The sequence below is a fragment of the Porites lutea genome, chromosome 11 (assembly GCF_958299795.1).
Source record: "Porites lutea chromosome 11, jaPorLute2.1, whole genome shotgun sequence".
Lineage (NCBI taxonomy): Eukaryota > Metazoa > Cnidaria > Anthozoa > Scleractinia > Poritidae > Porites > Porites lutea.
This window is the reverse complement of record NC_133211.1, coordinates 14,863,693-14,886,869: the sequence shown is the minus strand read 5'-3', so window position 1 is coordinate 14,886,869 and position 23,177 is coordinate 14,863,693. Positions and strand designations below refer to the sequence as shown.

Sequence of the window (23,177 nt, the reverse complement as noted above, 5' to 3'; positions counted from 1 at the left end):
ATCCCTTGGGCGGCATATACCTATGTAAGTAATTTTGAGGGGAAATCATAGTGGACTTGAAGGCGCAATGTTTCGAACCAAGCAAAAATTAAAGAAAATGCAGGAGATCAGGAAGCGTGTCGTGACGTGCGCGACTGATCTCCGATCGAGGGTGACTTCTTTTGATATGCATATCACTTCCGGGAAGTGGGGTAGAAATTTCTGCATTTTCTCACACATGCGAAGTAATTGCGCTACACTTTTTGATCATTTGACATCAAGAAGGCCAGCAACTATAGTCAAAACATTCGGCACAGCTGATAGGAAGCCGGAATCAACCAGGAGTTTTCTTGAAGTACTGTAAGTGCATTTTGTTAGAGTAGAGAGGCACAGTCGGGAGACAGTATATTTCATTGTTTGTTTGTGGTGGTAACTGATGAAGCCGTAGCAATATCGTTTTAAGTCCCCGTACTGATCAAACAAAATTTTTTAGAGGACAACGTACAAATTGATCTCGGATTTCTGAGCTGCGCTGAAATATTTAATTCGAGACCCACTTCATGTAAACCATCTTGCTCAGGTTAATTATTAACAGATACCTGTAGATGTTCCGCGGTGACGGTAAATTCCACCACGCTTTAGTCTCGCAGACAGCATAGTCTTTGCCTTCGTTCCCGGTTTCATCTGAGTCGAGAGGTTCTTCGGTTGCACATTTCGCTGAACAGTAAACCTCTCGATGTGCCAATCAGAAAAATTATTTATTCATTATTATTTTTCAGTCTTAAGTTTGTTATTATGAATAAGGAAAATTAATCATTTCATGGTGAGGTTTAGTTACCATTCAAATCGAGTTGTGGAGTTGAATGTGGATTGTACTTATTACGCACGGTTCAAACAAGGGCACCCAACGACGGTTTCCTCCTAAACACATTGAAATGTCTTTCTACGCTATAAAGAGTACTTTAGATCTCTAGAAATACATTTTAAAGCGGCGCTATAGAATTTGTATTTGTTCGGTCGCCCTAGGGCAACTTGAGTATTTTAGAAATTAAAAAAGCGCCAGTATTATCTTCTCGGAAATTTTAGATGCAAGTTAAAGTTTTACGAATCCAAAATATAGCCTAACCTGGGGAGTCAAATGCAAAAAATCAAATTTTAGAAAATCGTAGGGAATTTATAGGTAAGCTTCGAAAATTGTACATGAATGGAGCGGTCATCTAGAAATTTTTAGCCTTTCTCAAGCTATAGAAAATTCTAGCCAGTTTTTGCTTCCCCGAATAGGTATTTTACAGAAAACTGTCGTTGGGTGCCCCTTTTCAAACGTCTGTCTATTTGTACCGAACTCAACAGAGTTACAGCTCGCCTCAAACGTCAAACGTCAATTAGTCACACTAGACCAAAACATAATTATCACACAGTTGTGCATTGCCTTCTGCACAAGTGAATTCGAAGCACAACGTCTGACTCAAGGTCATGCCAACTTATACATTAAGCATAATTTTAAGCATGTTAGTGCTTGCCGAGCCCTATTTACCTGGCCCGAAAGTTTGATTCCGATGTTGTAATTCGGCATAACGATAGCACAACGCTTGAACAGGGCCTCACCTACATGGGTGCACATCGTCAGTAACCAGTAGAAGATGACTATAAAAAAGTCTCCCGAACCATGACCGAAAATAAACTTTTAACAGTCTGGACTTTGGCAAATCATATCAAAGATTTTAAACAATCAACAAATAATTTAGGGGAAAAATTCAAGTCAGAGTTCAGTTTCGCCGACGGAAAATCGTAATCTAATTAGGGCTAACCAACTTCAACAGAGCTTGACATTCAGCATAATTGTACAACGACGTGTAGAAAGGCTTGTTTTCCATTTTTTTCAGCGTGTTCAATCGTCCATGGCGACGGGGGTAGCAGGTTGCTCCGTACCAGCTGTATCAACAGGACCCCTCACCACACCAGAGTATAGAAACTGGCTTGCTCTAGGCCATGCGTTGACAACAGTCCTCTGCGAGGGTCTTCGTCCATTTGTTAATAGAGAGACGGAAGCTTTCTATAGGAATGTGACAGCGACAGTTGCGGCAATACCTGGAGCGAGACCCTGTACTTGCGTTTACGTCGCGAGAAGGAAGCCCAACCAGTACCACGACATGACTACTTGTGTCTGGGCTAATATCCTTGAGGCTCACCACCATTCACACAAGCCAAACTGGAAACAAAGTGATCCCACCAAATGGATGGATCCGAACTTGGGTCCCTGGGAGATAGCCAAGCTCTTCCTCCCAGATTTAGGCGGACATGCAATGATAACCAGTGCGCACGATATGGATGTGGCCGCTATCTTGAACCTAATGTTTTGGTGTGATCAGTTTACCATTCCTCAGCCCTTAGTTAAGGACGTCCGTGAAACTCGAAATGAAAAATGGGTGCACGTACCAAAACTTGAATTATCCAACGCTGACAAGGCAAACGCTTTTGTCAGCATTGAAAAATTGCTGCAAGATCCTCAGTTAGCTGGAGATCCGGACGCCCAGAAAGCTCTTAAGGAAATTGTCAATCTTAAAAGCGTTACAGACTTGCATAGTATGGAGCCTCAAGTTTTGGCTTACTTTAAGGAAGTCATAAATAACCTGGTGAGGGAATCCAGCAATAACAAGGCGACATTGGAAAGGGCTGTGGAACTCCTGGAGCAAAGAAACGTATTTCTCTCCTATTCATATACAGTGTTGAATTTTTTTCTCTCTCAAATTGGAAAGCTTGGAAGGGGTGCAAAGGGTCACCGAAAAGAGGTTGTTTTGCTGATGATGATGTTCCTCTTTTGCAACTGGTGTGATGTCTCAAACGATGGCACATTCATAAAAGACGGTACTTACGCTTGTTTTCAATGAACAGTATAACGTAGACCACAGAAACCCTCATCACATTTAGTATTATGTAATAATCCACTAATTAAACTGAACGTTTGAAGAATCAACTGAAGAAACACCCCGCGAGCAGAGCCTCCCTTTGTCTTCTTCTTGATTGAAGAGGAGAAAAGGAGGCTTTGCCGAAATCACGTAAGGCCTTGTCGCCGTGGCGGGAACTTCTGGACTAGGCAATCTTGTTTTCTCTCGCCAAACTAGTTTTTCGAGTGCGCGCATCCCTTTATTGATAAAACGATGGTTATAACTGAGACCGTTGTACCAAGCGCACGACCATTCGGCATAGGTTAGATTTCCTAGCAGCATGCAGCGCATGCTGCTATTAAGATCTGAATTCTATTCATTCGGACTCATTTCAGAGTCTTTCTCGAATACTCCAAAACCGAGCAAGCGAAAGAAAGGCTCTGCTAGCAGGGTGGTGAAGAAGACATACACGAGACTAGCTTTTTCAAATTCTTCAGTTGTGTGTAGTAGTCTTGATAGTTTCCTAACTTCAGCGATATGTGATTGAATGTTTTAAAAATAGGTCTCTTCATTTCTCTTTAGGATGTAATCTCAAACAACCCCATGATCTATGGAAACTTAAGTATTTTGACTTCGATGAGTTTATTACGTCATCCAGGGCAGGCTTTATTGGGCGTCAATGGTTGTACCAGGAAATGTATGAGATCATGGAGAAGCCAGGTGGACGTGGTATTTTATTAATTGGAAACCCTGGTTCTGGCAAGACAGCGTTTGTTTGCCATTTGCTTTGTTCCAGAGCATCAAGCCCATTTATACATGACAGAATCCTCGGATATCATTTCTGTATGCACTCGGACAAGGGGACACAAAATGCAGCCAAATTTGTTCGAAATCTTGCAAACATGATCGCGTTAAGAATGGAAGAATACCGTGAAAACATTTTGAGTTCATCGTTTGCCAATAAAGTACTTCGATACGATTGTCCAGGAGATCCAGAGTGGTGTTTCCAGGAAGGAATCATTACACCTCTAGTGAAACTGCGGCGCCAGCCAAAACAGCCCTTGTATGTTGTTATTGACGCATTAGACGAGTGCGCAGAAGCCAAAGCAGAAATTGTTAACATGCTCAAATCAAAAGTTCGGCGATTTCCAATGTGGCTTAAACTGATTATAACCACGCGTAATATGAGCACCATTACCAAAAGCTTCGAAGGTTTGCGAAGACTGGAGCTGTGGCAAGACGACTTAAGAAATGTACAGGATATTGATACATATACGATGGATAGGATATATCCATTAAAAGGTTCAATCATTTCCAAGATAAAATCATACTTTTCCATCAAGGAAAACAACGCCGTGTATCAGAGAATTGTTTCCAGCGTTGTCGAGAAGTCCCAAGGAAATTTCTTGTACGTACGTCTTGTATTAGACACTTTATTTGCGACAACAGAAAGCACAAATTGGACTGAAAACATTCCCAAAACACTGGACAACGTATTCCAGTCGTACTTTGAACGAAAATACCCAACTCCTAATTCAATCCAATCTTTACGCGAGATTTTTGAAGTTCTTGTCGCATCACATAGACCGCTATCTGCCCAAGAAATCCACTCAGTCCTTCAACTTGACAACCAAGCTCTCGACTACGAGTATGATATTATGCCGAAACTGGAAGAAGTATCCTTATTTCTGTGGCATGGATCCCGGAATGGCCTTGTGCGAATTTATCATGCGTCTTTGTCTGAATGGTTGACAGGAGAAAGTAAAAAGGGGCAATTTTATTACGTAAAGAAAGAAAATGGTCACAGACGTCTAGCCAAATACTATCTTCAAAATGCCAAAAAATTCAAAAAACAGCTTACACCAGAAGAAGCGTTCTTCTTGACGCACCACATCGTAGAGGGTGGCTCAAATGAAGATCAGGTGCGCGAATTTATGTCAATCCCTTCATATTTTGTTAACAACAGCGATGAGTCCAACAACACTGCATTACACACAAGTGCGCGTTTGGCCTCTCCAGATGTCACTAAACTTTTGACCAGGCATTTCGCAGACGTTGATTGTTTAAATAATGAATACCTCACGCCTGCGTTCGTATCTGCAGGTGCCGGATGCGTTAAAAATCTTATTATTCTTGCATCGAAAGGGGCAAACCTTAACCACACAGTCAAATGTAGACAATTGAAGCCGTCGACCCCCGAGTGTCGGAGACTGGCGTGCGAATATTCCCTGTTGCACATTGCCGCGCAGGAAGGAAACGTTGAGATTGTGGAATTTCTTATTGAAAGCCATGCGAATGTGCTGAAAACAACTCACTGCAATAACACTCCTATCGAGCTAGCGGCTAAAAATGGACATCTTAAAGTCGTTAAAACCATTAAGAAAGCTGGCGGACTCTTGGATAGAATCTCATTGTATTATGCTGTTGCAGGAGGCCACGGACGTGTCGTGGAATATTTATTGAATGAAGGTGTGGAAGATACTTGCATACACGACAATAACCTTCCAAAAGATGGTACAAAAAACGAGAATCAGGACAACAGGAGGATACACGTGCTTGATAACGGTCACCTGGAGATGCGGGAGACAGCTCTGCATGCCGCAGTCGGAAAAGAGCATCTGTCTGTGATCGAGGCTCTATTACGTCAGCCAGAAAATTCTTTGAACTGCCCTAATGCTGCAGGAAGACGTCCCTTACACGAGGCGGTTCAATTTAACAAATACAATGCGTTACAAGTGATGTTAACAGCGGGCATTAACACTTCTGTGCGCTGCGAAGCTAGTTCATTGGCTGGTCCACAGCACAACTATTGCCCTTGTGGTTTTAGTGCTTTACATATTGCAGCCATGTATGGCCATTACAGTGTTGCCAAATTACTAATTGAGCATAACGCAGATGTCAATCTCCGAGACTGCGATGGATCAACTCCACTTCATATAGCCTCGTGCTATGGCAAGGTGTCTCTCATAAAACTCCTTGTTCACAGTGGGGCGAAAATCAACCTACGAACTTTCAACCTTTCAACACCACTTCACAGTGCGGCAGCTTGTCTTGCGACAACCAGTTTCTCAGCTCTGCTTGAATTGGGTAGCAACTACTCTGCTCAAGATAACAAGAACATGACGATATTACATTACCTTGTTAATAACATCAAATTTGTGGAAAGAGAGTATTTTGCTGATCTGTATGTTGACAGGCCGATCAACTGGATAGAAGCGTTAAATGAAAAAGAGCCCTGGGAAAAAGGCGACCTACAATTCACTTGGTGGAATGCTGTTGTACGAATGATTCAAAGTTTAAATGCCAATGTTGAAAAAAGGCTACTCTTCGGATTGCCCAAAGACCATCCAATACTAAAAGCGTATGTTTATGTTGTTAACCAACTCAAAGAAAAAAGCAATGCTTCGTTTCTCCTTACCGGCAGTAAAAGCTACGAAGAAACAGATGTGACATTTCTTACATCTCCAAACGTTTTCCTTATGGATATCCTTCTCCATAACGCCTTTAAAGGTTTCACTATACCGTTTCTTCCAAAAATGCTAACTAAAACGCTGTTAAAGACATTCAACACGTTTTATCGTTTAGATACATGTTCGCTTCTCACATCCCTTGTTCAACATAATTGGGTTCGATCAGCTAACTCGTATTTGCAAGAACGTGTGGATATCAATTGCAAAGATCAGTCAGGTTTAAGCCCTCTTTTAACTTATCTTCATGGTGGAGGGCGTCACATGTCAAAAGTCTTGGCAAAACATAAAGTGACGGTGGACATTTCCTGTGGAAATCCGTTTGAAAAATCTTCTTTGCACCTTATCTCTTACCACAAGTTACATTACTTGCATTACCTTTCTGAGTTCTCTAAGGGAGCAAAAAAGTGGTCTAAATACCTAGCATCAAATGATTCCCTATTTGACTACTTTTTGGATGAGTACCAAGAGGTTCGGGACCGTCGTGGTTTGTCAAACGTTATTCGGACTGGTGATGGACCACTGGCCTTAGCAATCAAGTCTCATCCTCGAGGCACCAACGTTATTGATGACTGTTTTGATGCGCAAGGCTATAATGCCTTGCATAGAGCAGCACAAGGAGCCAACGTAATTGCTCTAAGAAGATTCCTGGCTTGGGGAGGTAACCCATTGATAAAAAATGCAGATGGCATTTCTCCGCTTTGGCTTTCAGTACTGTATTCAGATAAATACACACTATTTCTTGACTTCCGCCACGAAAATATCCTAACAGGTCTTGAGGTGGATCTTGCATCGATCTCAGCCTCTACTATTCTGAGTCACCTGATCAAGTTTGGAACAGTAAACATCGGCTGCAACGAAAGTCGTCCTGACTTAAGCCTGTATCACCTCGCGGCCATACGAGGCATGTGGCAGTTTATCTACCAGTTACTTTCGACGAAACAATTATTAGGCGTAGACGTTAATTGTCCCAACAGAGATGGTATAACTCCAATGTATTTGGCGAAGCTTGTCGGTGGTGTCAGCTGTGAATGGCACAGTCCCTGGTGCAAAGTCGTGAAAGTTATAGAAGAGTTTGGTGGAAAACTGCGCTATCCCAAACTAGAAGCCGAATACTTCATTTTCTTCTATATGTTTGGGGGAATAAACCTCGCCAACAGTTCTACACAACTTGCCTTCACTAAACGTAACTACCGGTACGTGAACGAAAACTCCAGATTGGTTCACATCTCTGATTTCGCGTTTTTACGCATGAGAAACTTCGTAAGGAGATACCGGGAAGATTCGACACTTGCTTTAAAAACGCTTGTCTCTGAAATGTGTTTCGATGACCTTGAGTATCTAACCATTTTGAAATTTAGAGAGCCGCCTTTGTAGAAAGGTATGCAGTCAAAGCACTCCTTGCGACCGCTCTCGTAAGCTACCAGGTCTAGTTACGACCACCTTTGCGAAAACCCGTTTGAACTGTGACTTCAAGCTCTCTTAAGCGACCGCGACCACTTTCGGGATTACCCAACTGGACTTTTCCTTTGTTTTTACGCTCTCGTAAGCGACCACTCAGAGCCTTATTTATGTAAATCAACACTTTAATAAAACTGTACACTACGCTAATGGTCTAAAAAAATTGGACTTAAAACTTAGCCGTGTCTATATCAGATATAAAAACACTCATTGAACATAGTTTCTTTGGTGTTTTCTTTACGACTTATCAATGACTTTTTGAAGCTCTCGTCAGCTACCATTCTCTATTGTTTTGTATTTTCTTACCCTTCTCAACGAATAAAGTACATAACAACAAGCTGCTTGCTATTGTCCCCTCTGGGACCCTGTAAATGAATATTCATCTCATAAATATGAATCTAGACAATAATAACGGAGAGGTCTGGGCTGGGAGCAAGTGGTTGTACATTGTATAGGAGTCGTGCTATTTCAGAATTGAGCATATTGTATGGGAGTCGTAAGACTGCTGAGAACCAATTGTAATACACCACACTAGCTCGCCTAATTTTTGATATTATCAGGCTAAGGCTTAGTATTTTAGCGCACTTTTAGCAAGCAAGCAAGAAATCAAGATTAAGCATTTCTGGAATATTTGAATTTCAAGTTTATCTCCCACCCACTCCGGCAGTTTCTGATTGTCTTGTTGTTTGTACTAGTGTTTCTTTTTATCCTTATGAATCAGTTATTGAATGGACCGTAGTTTGTGTATCAAATATGAACTCTTGATTAGATATATATGGTGGTTTATGTAAATAAGGAATAATGATAACTAGAATAAACTGACTGTTCTCAAAACAAGATTCTCAGTCTATTGTGGTGTTTAGGTCCATGCATTACTCCCCGTTCTAAAGAAGGGGAAATCCAGACATTTTACATGCTTTTAACTTTGGTGATCGATTCTTCTGTTTTCTGCGACCTTCAAGTCGCTGTGTCATGGTGAGATCGACTTTTTTGGGCCACAGCCGGGGGTATAAATTCAAACACTCAGTCATCCTCCCTAAGAGTTTCTACTTAACGTGATTTGGAGGTTTGCGTGCCTTTGTGATCCTGAAAGCTATAACAGTTGGGACCTCGGTCACTGGGGATTTCAACCGTGCTGGGCAGGATTTAGATGAAAGATCAGACGAATGGCAATGCCTGGCCCTCCAGATTGGGAGTCTGGTCAACGTCCCATCCCCATGAAAAAGCACCATTACTGAAACCAGACACTTTTCAAGACAGAAGGATAAGCAAGTAAACTGGTAGAGAAATGTGGAGGCCTTATGCTCATCAGAGCGGGAAGAGGCGAAGCGAGGTGGGAAGTTAACGCAAGGGACCAATTTTCAAAACAGGGCCCCGAACAGCCCCTTTTCTACCACCCCCGGTACGTCTCATTCACTTAAAGCACCAATCGGTAAGTTAAAAGTACAATATAATTTATAAAAATCCGCTTTCACTATTTACAATGCTCATTTTCACGACCAAATGGAAATATCTATTTAATTCACTACTCAGTCAATAATACAGTCGCATTTTCTGTATTCCCATTCCCTAACAACTGTATAGCGATTTTCAGTTCAAAAAATTTAACCTGTGTTTACTTGAGAAATACATCATAGCATGGTACTCCAAGAACAATGAATGAATGACGTCACGCTGTACCTCTCGTTAAGTTTGGCCAGTCACGCAAGCGGAATTTCCTTAAACGAAAACAGGGTTATGAGTCTATCACAGGCGCCACTATAGCTGTCATACAACAGTCTCTAGGGATGCATGACATGCCGACTAACGCATGCAATCATCTAACTAATGCCACAATTTAGAACTGAAAAATAGTCATCAAGCAGGCTTTAGTGTCAGTGATACCTGCAAATTGAATTAAATACTTTGTTAAACGCGTAAAAAGGGAAGAATTATGCAGGTTTTCGAGACTATCCCAAATTTGAGGTGATACCGTGTCCTGTAAATTTTCTTGTTTTAAGTGGTAAATTTGAAAACTATTATTAGAATTCCATTTTATACTCGCCGCCCGTGTACCCTGTGCTACGTCGGAATGATGATTTCATTGGTGAGCGTCTGTTGTGTACAGTGAACGAAAAACGATGACGAACATGTTATGGATCACTCCGACTGTTCTATTCATCTGGCACGGTTGGTTGTCTTGGAAAGTGTCGCCCATACACAACCGTTAGATGCATCCGTTTTTCAGGCTGTCTCTTTGGAGGGGAACTCCACTCAAAAGATGGTTACTTTTGGTGTCCACCTCGTAGTTTGGTCCACCTGATAGATGCCCACCATTGACAGTTCTGCTTTCGCAAGACAAGCGTCATCCTTGAGCAACGTTCCGTGGCATCAGACCACATACACCTGTGACTTATGATTTGATCCACCAACATTTCAAGTCGCTCAAACCCCAAAATGCAACTTATATTATTGGACATCAACTTCACACAATGCTGGAAAGTTGATGGCTGAGATCGCTTTGGTGATAAAATGGTTTATATTCATGACCAGCATGACTAACTTGTGTCAAGACTCTGAGCAGAAATAAAAATAATGGCGTTATCCCTGCTTCTCAATAGAAACGTTTAGCACCGTCTCAGTTAAATCAAACATTGATTCAGTGCTGAAATGGCTCCATTTTTAGTTACCAAGGATACCATAATCACTTGGTGCTATTCTTAGTTTTTACCACTTGGATCACTTAAAACATCGGACCACATTCTTCACTGATAAAGATGTCAGCCCCTCATCCTCGCTTTCCTGCTACCATTTAACACTTTTTCCAGCAGAGGTGCTCCGTTGTGCTCTAGCAGACCAGTTTCTCCGAAACTTGGGAGATTCCTTCTTTTGTCTGTAAGAGGATCCCGCTCGCTTAAACGGAATTGGAATGAAAATGTTTTTTCCACCCGTCGCACCACCAGACAAAGAACTCATAGAAGACGAGAGAGACGACGAATGTGCTTTCCTTACATCTTCGGTGCTGGAACTCAGATTTATTGGCTTAATAGACGCCACAGAACATGAACGTTGAGTTTTTTCGTCAAATGATGCGCCATAAACTTCCAAGACGGCTTCCAAGAACTTCATGAAAAGCTGAGCGCGATTTGCTTGGCCGCTATGTTCCTGAAAATGAACAATAGTGACAGGAGACTAGTACCAAGTGGCTATTGTGTATTTTCAAATTAAGGGAGGTTGGTATACCACAATGTTGGCGCCCAAGGAAGTCAGCTATCATAATATCCAAAAAAAGGCACCGAGTCGTTATTTATATTTTTGCCGCATCCATTCCTTTAACGCCAAGACTGGCTTCACCCGTAATCAGTCTCCCCTTAACGAAAAACAATTAATATTGACCAGGTACGAGTCCTGTATACAGATAACTGAAACGGATTCGCCATCCATGCATGGTTCAGAACTGGAAGTGAATTGAAGCAATTACGTTTTGCGCGACGTATTTATACTAATCGATGGAGAAATCGAGAAACAGAGGAAGCTAAAGGGCATATTCTTTTTAGGCAAATTTCAAAAATCCAACAGTGCCAAAGGAAATAATCGCTGTATAATGGCTCTTCTCAAAGACTTACCAACATGATTATTCAGTTTGACCCCATCCACAAGTACCCGAACATTTTTGAAAACGCGTCCACATGTAGCGTATTCGAATAGTTTTCGCCCGTTCATACGAAGACGCTAAAACGATGGAAATACGACAGCATCCCTCACAGAGCATGCGTAATGCTAGCAGCATATGATTTATGACATCATCGTATTCAAAAACCTCCCTTTTTGACCGTCCATAAATAAAAGAGAAGCCAGCGTTTTCAAAAATCTCCACTCTGGAGAGCGTTTTTGAAAAGATGCGTTTTAGGTGACCGTTTTCACCGAATGGCCAAACCGGAGAAAAAAACCCTCCGTTTTCAAACAAAAACGGAAAAGTGTGGACGGGGCCTTTGATGGAACTACTCTTACCCTAAACTTTGTAAAATGACAGAATCCTGAAAATCCGAAAGCTGTGAAACGAGAAAAAGAATTCTTGTAAGTAAGCAAAACAAGAAAAAGTTAAGTGTAATTTGTATCGTTTTCCATCGAGGGATGAGTCACCAAGGAAGCTATAAAAACATTTTAGGAAACTGAATTATGCTGTGCGTATTACATGACATTGCGCGGTCTCACTTTTGTTACCTTCAAACCTCCCCACAAGAGCTACCTTGGAGACAAAAGGGGGAAGACCGTTGTAGAGGAGGCAAAACAAGACGATGCGTTTGCTAAAACAGAAAAAATGTGGCTGTCGTAGACGGGTGGCAGTTGTAGAGGTTCGATGTAGGTTTAAAGCCAAAGTTAAGACAACTGAATTTATGTATTTACCACCAAATTCAGCTTGTAAATTAAAATAGCGAAACATAACCTCCCAACAAAATACCAAAAGTCTAATGGACGCTTGGGCTTTTTATTATTTCGCTTCGTTTTCTCCACAAAACGGAAGTAAAAATCAAACACAATAATTGCTACTTTCTCCTAGCGTTTTCCGCGCTTGGAGTCTGCTGTCACTGTAAAGGTTGACTGCTTTGGTTTCAGTTTTAGTTTGAAGACACCAGATTAAAAACATAAGTCAAATACAGCTTCACCAATTAGTCCATCACTCACCCCTCTATGCACGGCTAGTCTTGTGTGGGAGGTCCGGCTATATATTCTCTATATCAGTAGCGACACATTTAACGGTTTTCATTCTCTCTACTACACTAACTCACTCACTTGAGAGGTAACTGGGTTTAATGGCTTGGTCGTCAGCCTGTTTCAAAGCACTCATAGAACGTACAATAGTCTGTATCGCCTTTAATGTCGCTACATCGTCTGAGTGGCCAAGAACAATGGAAAGATCCGAGTCCAGGAGAGGATAACTAAAGGTAGAGCAAGACAAGCAAAGGCTTAAAATATATATTAATAGAAGAGGGAACCGTTACGTATTCAGTCAACTCTCTCTAACGGGCTGATAACACAGAGGTGGTGACCCCAGGTAGGTGAAGTAACCCACTTAGGTGGGGTAACCTGCCTGTCCATATAATCTCTCATATGGTCACCCCACCCATCATGTAAACGTGATCAAATTAGAATGACAGATTATATGGACAGGCGGGTTACCCCACCTACCTGGGGTCCCTCACCTCCATGTAAACAGGCCCTATCACGGATCCTGTTGGAACAGGCAATAAGCATCAAAGCAAATTTAATGACGGCAAAGAATGAAAATATCAGTGGATATGGATAGACATCCGACTTAACAGAGGTGTACGTTACGATAGAGTTGACTGTATAGCGCTATGGACCTTACCATTCACAACCTAGTCTGGGTACCAAAAGTTCTGTTATCATTCGCCTGTGGCGGGAAACTTCGGTGTCGGCCGCAGGCCGAAGCGCCGCGAAAATAAAGATTTGATGGAGACCGAAAACTGCGCATCTCTGGTATCCAGGGTACTTTCAACCATGGACTTAAGCAATTTTGCGAAGTTTCGTAAAAAACACAACGAGGAATGAACGCCATGTGACAACGATTGCGTTCAAGCATACACTTCCTTGTAATAATTGGAATATCCAAGTTCTCACATTTCTAAGAGGTTCTACTAGATTTACAGCCTTTGTAAATTTGCTAAGTTATTAGTGAAAAATTGCAAAACGAAGATAACTGAAAAAAGTGGAACGAAACTAAATCAATCACGCGTTCAGAATTCAAAGCGAAAACTAGTGCTTCCAGCCATCCAATGCGGAATACTTGACATGTTACAAATGTGACTGGTTAAGTAAGAGGAACTCACATAACAGGAAAAACTCCAGGAAAAACTAGGCTGGCCTCGGCGAGAACCTCGTATAAAAAACGAGTTTCAGCATCACCCGTTATGTGTTCCAGTAGAATTGCCTGCAAAGAGTACACCGTTGGTGATAAGATTTTACTGAAACACACCACACGATAAACCAAGGCATCATTGTCAACGCAACTGCAAGGTTAGGAAAATTTTAATTCATTCATTTTAAGTTCGATACGCTAATGTCACCTTCAATCACAACAGTGTATAACTTACCTTATTAATAATTAGGTCTATAAAGGGAACAATACAATGGGTTAAAAGTGACTGCTTTCGTAGTAAAAATATATTACGTTACTCCCGTTTCCATCTTTTATGAGTTGTAGCGGAAACGAAAGTCAAACAAAAGTAACGCACACTGCCTTCACAGAGGATGACGAGACTTTTTTGATTCATGGTTCTACAAACATTGAACGAGTCGTTGTATATTTGAAAACATACAGCTGCTACGTTATCGAGACGGAAACGTTAGTTCACTAAAAGCGTTACAATGTTTTCTTTTTCACATTACCAGAGTGGTTAGCAAAAGGGCCTGGGTCTGAGTGTCGTTCACGATCCCAGGGTTTAAGAGCGTGTTCTGACATTCCGTGGGCCAAACAAAGCGATGATCATTAGGATCATCGTTCGGTGAAGACGAAGACGCGGTTGTGATGACAATAGACACTTGGGAGTCTAAGGAAGTCGCACTGCCAGCCATGCTGCTGTTCTCTAATTTGCCCGGGTACGGTGGCGTGGAGCTGTCTGGTTCTTTTGGGTTTCCTGGGCGGAGATTGGAACGGACTTCCTCTGAGACAGGTAACAAAGCTGAGGAGGAAACAACAGAGTATTATAGTTCAGTTCAGTTGGCTGAAGTTCCTATAATCAAAGTTATCACTTTGACCAATCACAGTGGTGCCAATTCCCGCCAATGAACAAGCGTGGGAAAACACATGTGAGCAATTATAATTATTTTTGGCTTTTGATTGGCTGATAAAATGAAGAGAATTATCCCAGCCAATCAGCAATTGCGGCCAACTTATTAAAAAATATCTTAAGCCCTGATGAGGCATGAGACGCGTTTTGGTGACCAAGCGTACTTGCAAGAAGACGCAAATGCCATTGCGTGCACATCAAAGCCAAAACGATTAACATCAAATTCGTCAAGTGTGGATAAGTGTGTGTCTGTACTTGATTGTGGGCGAAGTGCTGAAAAGCCATCACCTATTTTTAATTATTTACCAATAATAGGAATGTATATCTTCCCTTAACTTACCAGCCAGATAAGCAAGATTTTCTTTGTTGACTACAAAGGAACCACGGCTGAAATGAAATTAAGATTTCTTAGCATCAAATACGCGACTACCAAATACGCGACTACCTTCGCGTCTTATTTAAGACGTGAACGCATAGTGCGCACGCGTTATTTTAACATGTGCAATTTTGGATTGCCACTGCTAATAGCATAATTCACACGAAAAAGGCGGTCCCTGATCGAAATAAGACGCGAGCCATATGCGAGCTGTTTGCGTCTTATTCAAGACATGCTTGTATAAACGACTCGTCAGTCATATTTTTCTTCGAATAAAAGGCCTCAATAAACTGTAACCATAGTTACCTAGTCTTACGTTTACTTGTGATATCATCCATCAAGTTCAGAATACGTATAGCTCGCGCTGACGAAGTTGCCTGAGGATGATAGACTCCTACAAAAAAATTTGCACAGTTTCATAATAGGAGAACTTTGACTTCTTATACTTACAAAGTTAGAACATTCTGAAGTCCCCAACCCCTTGTCTAATGAACACTTAATCCCAGGAATGGGTATGACCTAAACATAAGAGAAAGCTTGCCTGGTCCCTTGGCCTTATTATTCCGCGCGGCCAATGCGTTTGGGGTCACGTGATCCAACTGAACAAGTGCCCGTTCGCCTCGGATACGTCACCGAAGTGAATTGACCGAGAAGGCCTGGAAAAATTCCGTGAAGGGACTACGCAAAGAGAAACCAATACAAATAAATCCTAGCCACGTACAAAAAATTGCAAAATTTATATCATAGAACAAAGAAAATTGAAAAATGTCAAATAGAAATTACTTAGGGAAAAAAAGGGTATTTCAAAAATTCCAGAAACGACATATGTTATCCTAGGGGTAATTGATGGTTACCATTCGACAAAATTAGAGACCTTTAGAGTTGAAAAGCTGATGTACCCGTGAATTGAAACCCTTTAAACTAAAACCCGTGAGTTCGTTACTTTAAGCCAAGCAAATTAATTTATATAAGGTTTTTTCTTATCTGATAACAAGTGCATGCTATGGGGTGTATACCCAAAAGCATATGTAAGATAATGGCTTCAAACCTCGACTCTTCTACGTGACATGATTCAAAGATGTTCCTTATTATTATTCATTTAAAACGTTTCGCCGTTTCTGACTGGCTCAAAGCAGTATAGCATCGATTCGAAGGTACGCTGGTTTGGAAACGAGGTTTGATCGATGGTATATTGGCCTGGAAACGAGGCTGTATAAGCAAAATAGACCATCGATCAACTTCCTTTGCCAGGCGTGGCCGCCTAGCTGTCTATCAACGTGTAAACTAAGAACTAGTGTTCACGGCTATCCGAAGACGAAATAGCTGAATTTGGGCTTAAAACTGTACGGAAGAAATGCAAGAATACCCAAAATATCTCACTCGATGGATGCTATCTACTTTTCGAGGAGTAACTGCAAGAAAAACATCTGTTTATATCCTGAAATCGTGCCGAGAAATAGGCTAAAGTTCAAAAGAAAGCTTTTTAAGAACTCTTTTGAATGAAAAAAAAAATTTTCGCGCCCTTCGTATAATGTGAAGAATTAAGCAGATCTTGGAGGCAGTTATCCAACTCAGTCCGCGATAGTTCTTCACATCATACTCAGCCTCATTCAATAATTTTTAATTAATAAAGAATTGTCCCCGGCAGGAGGTAGGTTATTGTTACCTTTAACAAGATGCACCATCAATGCAAAGTGGAAGTTGTTTGAAAAGTTAAGACCAACGAAATGATCCATTTGCTTACAGTGAAACTCCAATAAGGGTTCCTTCCTCACAGCCATAAGCACTTTATCCACCGGCTACAAAAAATTAAAACATTTTAAGGTCATTCCTTTTTATTGCATTGTGCATCCCTATTGCGCACATTACACGTGTTATTAGCGTGGCGCTTTAAAACATGGCTGCCTTTGCTATAAGGCTGGAGCTCCCCAGAGAGGTGGCAAATCCTCAAGTAACTTTCTTTCACTAGAATGAAGATAGAATAACTCCCAGAACGGACAAAAACAACAGAACAAAAACTATCGCCGGAAACGTGTTCAAAGCATGTACTCGTAAATATAATCGTATTGGTATTTTGTAGGAATTATTGCGTATCTACAAGTTTCTGCTTCTCCCAAACGAGTATGGGGGCCCAACGACTTCATTTTAAAAATTACGTTACTACAACTTAAACAACCAAACGGTGAAGTTTGACAAAAATCTAACCACAGGTTCTCTTTCAGAGGAATGACATTAAAACATTTCATCGCATAAAATACAGAGAAACTTTCCAATAATTCCTCAGCGAGAAAAAAAAAATAAATAAAAAGAATTGCTTTTCCAAAGCGCATTCCCAACTCAATGAGTTCGTTAATCAAGAAAGAGTTGGGCGCGATAGGTAGCGTGGCCGAGTGGTCTAAGGCGCTGGTTTTAGGCACCAGTCAATTCGATGGCGTGGGTTCGAATCCCACCGCTGCCAAGTCTGTTCCTTTTTCCGTCTTTTAAGACAGAATTTTTTTTAAACCACTGCTAAACTGGCATTAAAAAATGTTTTACAGTAAGTACGTGCTAATGAAATATAACATCAAACAGACAGGCGAAACTATAATAGCCAGCGAACCCTAAAGCAAATAATTCATGCACCATAATTCACCTTGTTTACACCCAAAAAATTGGCATAAACATTGTCTACTCTTGGGACGATTGTAATACCCACGAGAAATTAGAAACAATGGTTATGTAAAATTTTAGGAGAAGACATGGTGCATTATGGTCTATGTAACAATGGTGAATTGAAAAATACATAACCCAGTACAAAACTGACTAAAATTTTCAACAAACCTGTGATTCAAAGGCGCCATGTGTTTCAAGCGTTATGAGAGTTTGCTCCAGAAGAGCAAGGCCACAAGGATACAGTGATACTTCCGACAGCTGAAACGACAAAAGGCTCTGATTTAATGCTCAAAATAAGCTGCCATCAAACTCCATTTTGGTCAATAACTATTTAACTACAAGATGCATTCATCAAAACAGTTTCTATTCGTCTTTACCTGAAGCACTGCCACTGCAATCCAGAAAAATGCTTTATGATACTTGGAATCCTAGAAAGAGAAAACGGTGGATACACTTGACAATAATTATAGTTTGATGTGAGGACTAATGGTAAACAGTGTTGAAAAACACAGTGAGACAGAGAGCCCATTTCCTCTCAGTTAAAGGTCCATCTACCCTAAGACGAGTTCAGAACTAACATTAATAACGATTACACGAGACAGCGCTAACTTTTGAGTCTGGAAGAAAAACGCTAAATCAAAAGTTAGGAAATTATATGGCAAGAGAGGTGAGAGTACCAGTCGCACTGACATAGTTAGAAATACTTCAAAATTCTCCCTTTCTTGTAATTTTTAGTCATGTTTTCTCCACCATAGACCTGACTGTATAATGCCAGTACAAATCGATAGGTACTTCACTCACCTTGCTGAGTATGACTTGAAGTCTTGAGAGGCACATTAACGAAGCTTCTATTAACACGAGATCACTGTATGTACTCAGTGCCTAAAAAGATAATCCATTCACACTTTAAGTGTGTCATAAAAACTGGTATAAAAACAAATCAAGCAGGGAAAACACAACCTTGTGAACTTTCGTTTTCTCTATACTAGTATTTACAAAGATTAAGCCAGGCCATTTAACGTAAACAAGAACAACACAAATACCTACCATGATCAACACTTCTAGAACACCCCGTATGAGCCTGTCATTCGCTTCCTTGCAGATACAACCAAGTACGACGAGGGAGCGAGGTTGAAGTGCGGGATTGAAGTCAAAAGCAAATCTGTAGACAAAACAAGAGGAGAAAACCAAGAAATTCTCTTGAAATCATCTTAGAATGGCCTCTACTGATAAAACTTAGTAAAACATTGAAATCTCACGAACCTGGTGAACTACAACAACCCCCTACATGAGTAAAACAAACTGATAAGATCTTAATTTTAAACGAGTAAAAACCGGACTTGGCTCCAGTGAAAAGGGTGGGAAAAGGCAAAAATTATCATTTCATTTTTCTCTTGAATGTTTTGAACAGCAAAATCAACCCAAATACATATCTCCGTTTTGTTTTTAAATGGTAAAAAAAACTATATAACTACTGACAAAAGAGCAGCATAACACTACTTGACTGTAAGCGAGGTAGCGTGACAGAGTGGTCTAAGGCGCTGGTTTTAGGCACCAGTCATTTCGATGGAGTGGGTTCGAATCCCACCGCTGCCAGAAATTTTTCTTCCAACCACTTTTTTTTTCTTGTTTACATGAAATCGATCCGCTTTTCTGTACACGTGATAAAATCAACTCAAGGGGTAAGTTTTCAGAGGAGTACGCGATATTCTCGTTTTCCTTTCAACTTGAATACGTTACGTTATGGACGTAAGGGAAGTAATAACAAAATAGGGCCGGAAAATATTATATCTGTAATAGATAGTTCTCTTATCTGTAAGATTTTGTTTCATCTACCAGCTTGTTTTATGGGCGTTAACTATTTAACAGTAGCCTAGACGTTGGGAGAACAAGTTCGACTGATCTGAGGATTGCTAGAGGGTGGGTCAAAGATCACAATTACGCATTTGACCAGAAAAGCCGTGCGTGTTTGTCTCAATTCATAAATATCGAATGTTTGAACATTTTTGCAAAATATGCCTAGAAAAGCTAGGAAAAACCAGACGTTTCAAGGGCTGCCTCGTACCCAGACGTGTCTCTCTCGATGAAAATGTTCGCACAAAGGAAGGCGAGAAGGACAAGGGTGCTCCCTCTTCCTAATGGTCTAAAAGCAACTGAAAATGCACGCACAATGTAACGTTCAAGTGAAATTTAAAACTAAATTTTTGAGAAGTTCAAATCAAATAAAATCAGAATCCACATTCAGACCAGCTGGCACCAATGTCTGGTGTCTGAATATCATTCTAGCCTCAAAACTGCACCTTTCTGTCGCACTGCCAAAGCCAGAACGGATCACCGATACCAACATGTCGCCGACGTTGAGACCATGGTGTGCAGCGTAATGTTCCCTAAATCGGTCACCTTTGCGTCTCCCAGTTTCTCCGATGTGCACTTTGTTATAGGTCCGGTATGTTAAGGCATTAACCACCGGACCTGCATATTTTGCAAAAATTTAGAAAAAACACTTGGTTAGATGCGTTGCACGTTTTTTTTTTTTCATAATTATTCATGGTGCACTAAAACAATAAAATTGGTTTTTAGTTCGCGTTTGTTTTGTTTGCGTTCAGCATGGTCATTTCAAAGACACGCAAAATACGTACCAATTAAACGATAAGACAGGCCAATGTGATTTATACTTCGCAAAAAAATGTACTCACTTTGTGGCCAATTCTGTCCACTTCCTGAGCCACGTGCACTCTGGCAAGTCTGTCATACAACTCTGTAAAGAAAACAAACTTTCAAAAATCAGCCAGCTATTAGTTGATTATAGAGACCACAATCCCAGACATTTGGTGGACACATCCCAATGAGTCGCTTCGCAATGTTGACAGCAAAGACATCATTTCGTTTAAAGAGGCTTTCGAGGATGACGAGGATATTGGTGTTGTGGGTCAGTTTTTGTGCTGAAATCATTACTAGTACCTTTGCCAATACAAAAAATGCTCCCTCTGTAGAGTTACATTTGCATGAAGGAGATATCAAACAGGATGCTTCTACAAGATATCTTTGATTTTATGTCGAAGCACTATCCATAAGATTTTTTGATAATTTTTGCAAGCATAGCATTAAAACTTTTTAAAGTTTCAATCCATGTCCATTCTTGCCATCCTTTGCAACAGACAACAGGAAACAGTTTCAGTGCCTAGTTATAGTCTTCAATAACAAAACTGGACCATTGTTAATGAAACTTTAATGGATGCGAAAAAAGGTTAATCGTTTTAAAAAGAAATCAAATAGCCTGACATAGCAGAGAGAAGGGGAGGATAGCATGTTTATACCTCCATTATTTCCAACAACAAGTCAGTGACTTTCTCCATAGCGGTCATGCTCAGTGCATCTCCGTCAGAGTCTCTCAGTGTGTATCTGCCTTGGTAAGTAACTTTAAACGCTTTCACAGCTGGCGTTTTCACCTTGGAGATACCTTCGGAGCAAACAGTTTCATGAAATTTAAGTGTTTAATTTAGTGCAGATTAGAATCGAGTGCCGCCCAACCTAAAGCAAAGTAATCACTTTGGCCAATCGCACGAAACCAACACAATCCACAGAAGCAATCACAACTCGCAGCGCAAACATGAAAACGGCGCCAAAAACGGCGTGAAAAAGCGCGCGAGCAAGTCACGTTTGGCTTCGGTGTTACTTCTGATTGGTTGACATAATGTAAATTAAAAGGTCTGTGATCTCCAAGGGAGGGGGGAGAGGATCAAGTCAGCCTATGTGGCCCTAGAGCAACTAAAAACCTTTCTAAAAGGGTTTAAAAGATCCCTTAATTATGTTCCGTTAAAACAGTCCTGGCAATATTTGAGAAAATCCCATGTTATTTCTTATTTATTTATTTAGCTATAGGCGTATGAATATATTCTTACCAAAAAGAAGGTAAAACTTGGGTGATGATAGCTCTGCTAGTCGTAAACGAAGGAGTCTCTGGGTTTCATCTGGGGAACAATACAGTTATACAGTTTTCTTACATATACAAAAGATTTACACAATTCCTCGGTATGTTTTACCAAACTACTACAAATACTTTATTTTACTCATTTTAACTTTATTCTACCTTAGGACAGAGGAGGTAAAATAAACAAACGGGTACATATTCAGCCGTGTTTTTGCTACAATTGTAAGCCTTTAAACAGTTATTTTTCCGTTATATGTTTTTCTCCTGATAAATTATTGACGAGTTATGGAAATAGTGCATCGCTACTATGAACGCTGCGGCAGATTTACATCAAACCAGAGCACAGAACGTCTGTTACACAGCTGTTCTTTGTCACACAACGCTGCTCCCCACAAAAAAAGCGTTGGGTGACGGCACAAAGAACAGCTGTGTAGCAGACTTAAGAGCAGAAAGGAACCGGAAAAAAACTCAAGAAATACCATATCCAAGAAGACTCACCGCTGAACTTGATACAAGTACAGGTGCAAAGTGACTGGATAATATTGATAACCAGTCCGTGTATGGACGCACGGATGGTGGGCGGACCGGTCGATACAAGAAGAGACACGAGATGAAACAGGTAAGGAATATGGCTGGCAACTGAGAAAAAAAAGAGAGAAATGTTTTCATTCAAAGTAGGCCTCAACTCTGTGACAAGATCACCAGAAAAATGGAATTTGTTTGAATAAAAGGTGTCATTTACAACAGACTTTTGACTCTGTGCGGTTTGCAAGTTACGGGCATGCGAGAGAAGCAATACAAAGTTGAATAGCCCTTGCCGACTTGCCGTAAGCCTCGTTATCAAATCCGAGGCCTGGTACAAAACCATTCATTTGAAAATCAGTTTTGTTTGCGCGTGAATATAAAGTTATTTTCAAGTGAAAGGATGAGCACTAATACTCTCTTTGCAAATAAGGCTAAAGGTAATTTTGAAATAGCCATTAAAATGTGAACTGCACATGTCCAACCTCAAGTCAGAATGACACTGGAGCGATAGCCGAATGGGTCTAAACAAACTGGTCCGCCCTTGGAGTCGGATTGGGCGACGCCCGAGATAAAATAAGTAAACTCTACATGAAATAAATATGGTTATCTGTGGTTAATCTAATGGCACATTCTTACATAACAGATGAGAGGAAATGTGACTTAAGATTTGCGATACTACACGTGAACAGACACGAAAATAAAAATCTTATTTGTGCCAAATTTTCATTTTTTTTTTTCGAGTAATTTCTTTCCCCGATATACGCGAACGTTGGCCCTGACCTCATCCACTTATCCGTTTAAAATCGAAATCCACATTCTCCACAGTGCGCCATACATTTCTTATATCATCAATGGTAAGAATTCGTCAGAGATAGTAAAATGAAATGGAGAAGTTAGGTGTTCGTGACAGTACTGTAAGAGTGTACGAGGTCTAGGCGATCTTAAATAAAGAACTGATTGCAGTGTCTCACCATCAAGGCAGTCATTGAATGAAAGCATGAGAAGATATCTTGTGAGAATAGCAATGTCGTCCCACATGAGGTGAAGCTCCAAGCGTACTGTTGGAGAAATGAAGGTCTTGCTGATAAGCTGAGTAAACAAAAAGGAAAG

At 40.7% G+C, this 23,177-nt stretch overlaps 3 protein-coding genes and 1 non-coding gene across 4 annotated transcripts in view; 3 read left to right on the top strand and 1 right to left on the bottom strand.

The window, feature by feature from the left end:
• Nucleotides 1–1,877: 1,877 nt before the first annotated feature.
• Nucleotides 1,878–2,709, top strand: LOC140953247 (uncharacterized). Its single transcript, XM_073402747.1, has 2 exons — nucleotides 1,878–2,612; nucleotides 2,704–2,709. The coding sequence occupies exons 1-2, from the start codon at nucleotides 1,878–1,880 to the stop codon at nucleotides 2,707–2,709; spliced, it is 741 nt and encodes a 246-aa protein (XP_073258848.1).
• A 28-nt stretch (nucleotides 2,710–2,737) lies between these two features.
• LOC140952717 (uncharacterized) lies at nucleotides 2,738–8,593 on the top strand. The gene is made up of 2 exons (XM_073402157.1): nucleotides 2,738–2,844; nucleotides 3,447–8,593. The coding sequence occupies exons 1-2, from the start codon at nucleotides 2,781–2,783 to the stop codon at nucleotides 7,706–7,708; spliced, it is 4,326 nt and encodes a 1,441-aa protein (XP_073258258.1). The 5' UTR covers nucleotides 2,738–2,780; the 3' UTR covers nucleotides 7,709–8,593.
• Nucleotides 8,594–9,236: 643 nt separating this feature from the next.
• The window catches only part of LOC140951515 (neurofibromin-like), a 54,706-nt gene continuing 40,765 nt past the window's right edge, over nucleotides 9,237–23,177 (bottom strand). Inside the window, exons 59-75 of the mRNA XM_073400773.1 lie at nucleotides 23,039–23,156; nucleotides 22,041–22,181; nucleotides 21,514–21,582; nucleotides 20,929–21,071; nucleotides 20,308–20,369; nucleotides 18,659–18,773; nucleotides 18,413–18,493; nucleotides 17,989–18,039; nucleotides 17,780–17,869; nucleotides 16,626–16,758; nucleotides 15,266–15,353; nucleotides 14,924–14,970; nucleotides 14,183–14,475; nucleotides 13,624–13,724; nucleotides 12,566–12,711; nucleotides 11,783–11,823; nucleotides 9,237–10,936 (exon numbers count right to left, since the gene is read on the bottom strand). Coding sequence (XP_073256874.1) covers nucleotides 10,577–10,936; nucleotides 11,783–11,823; nucleotides 12,566–12,711; nucleotides 13,624–13,724; nucleotides 14,183–14,475; nucleotides 14,924–14,970; nucleotides 15,266–15,353; nucleotides 16,626–16,758; nucleotides 17,780–17,869; nucleotides 17,989–18,039; nucleotides 18,413–18,493; nucleotides 18,659–18,773; nucleotides 20,308–20,369; nucleotides 20,929–21,071; nucleotides 21,514–21,582; nucleotides 22,041–22,181; nucleotides 23,039–23,156 — 2,079 coding nt within the window. The 3' untranslated portion in view covers nucleotides 9,237–10,576. The remainder of the gene's footprint in view (nucleotides 10,937–11,782; nucleotides 11,824–12,565; nucleotides 12,712–13,623; nucleotides 13,725–14,182; nucleotides 14,476–14,923; nucleotides 14,971–15,265; nucleotides 15,354–16,625; nucleotides 16,759–17,779; nucleotides 17,870–17,988; nucleotides 18,040–18,412; nucleotides 18,494–18,658; nucleotides 18,774–20,307; nucleotides 20,370–20,928; nucleotides 21,072–21,513; nucleotides 21,583–22,040; nucleotides 22,182–23,038; nucleotides 23,157–23,177) is intronic.
• Nucleotides 17,336–17,417, top strand: Trnal-uag (transfer RNA leucine (anticodon UAG)). Its single transcript has one exon. It is a non-coding gene; the product is annotated as a tRNA-Leu (tRNA).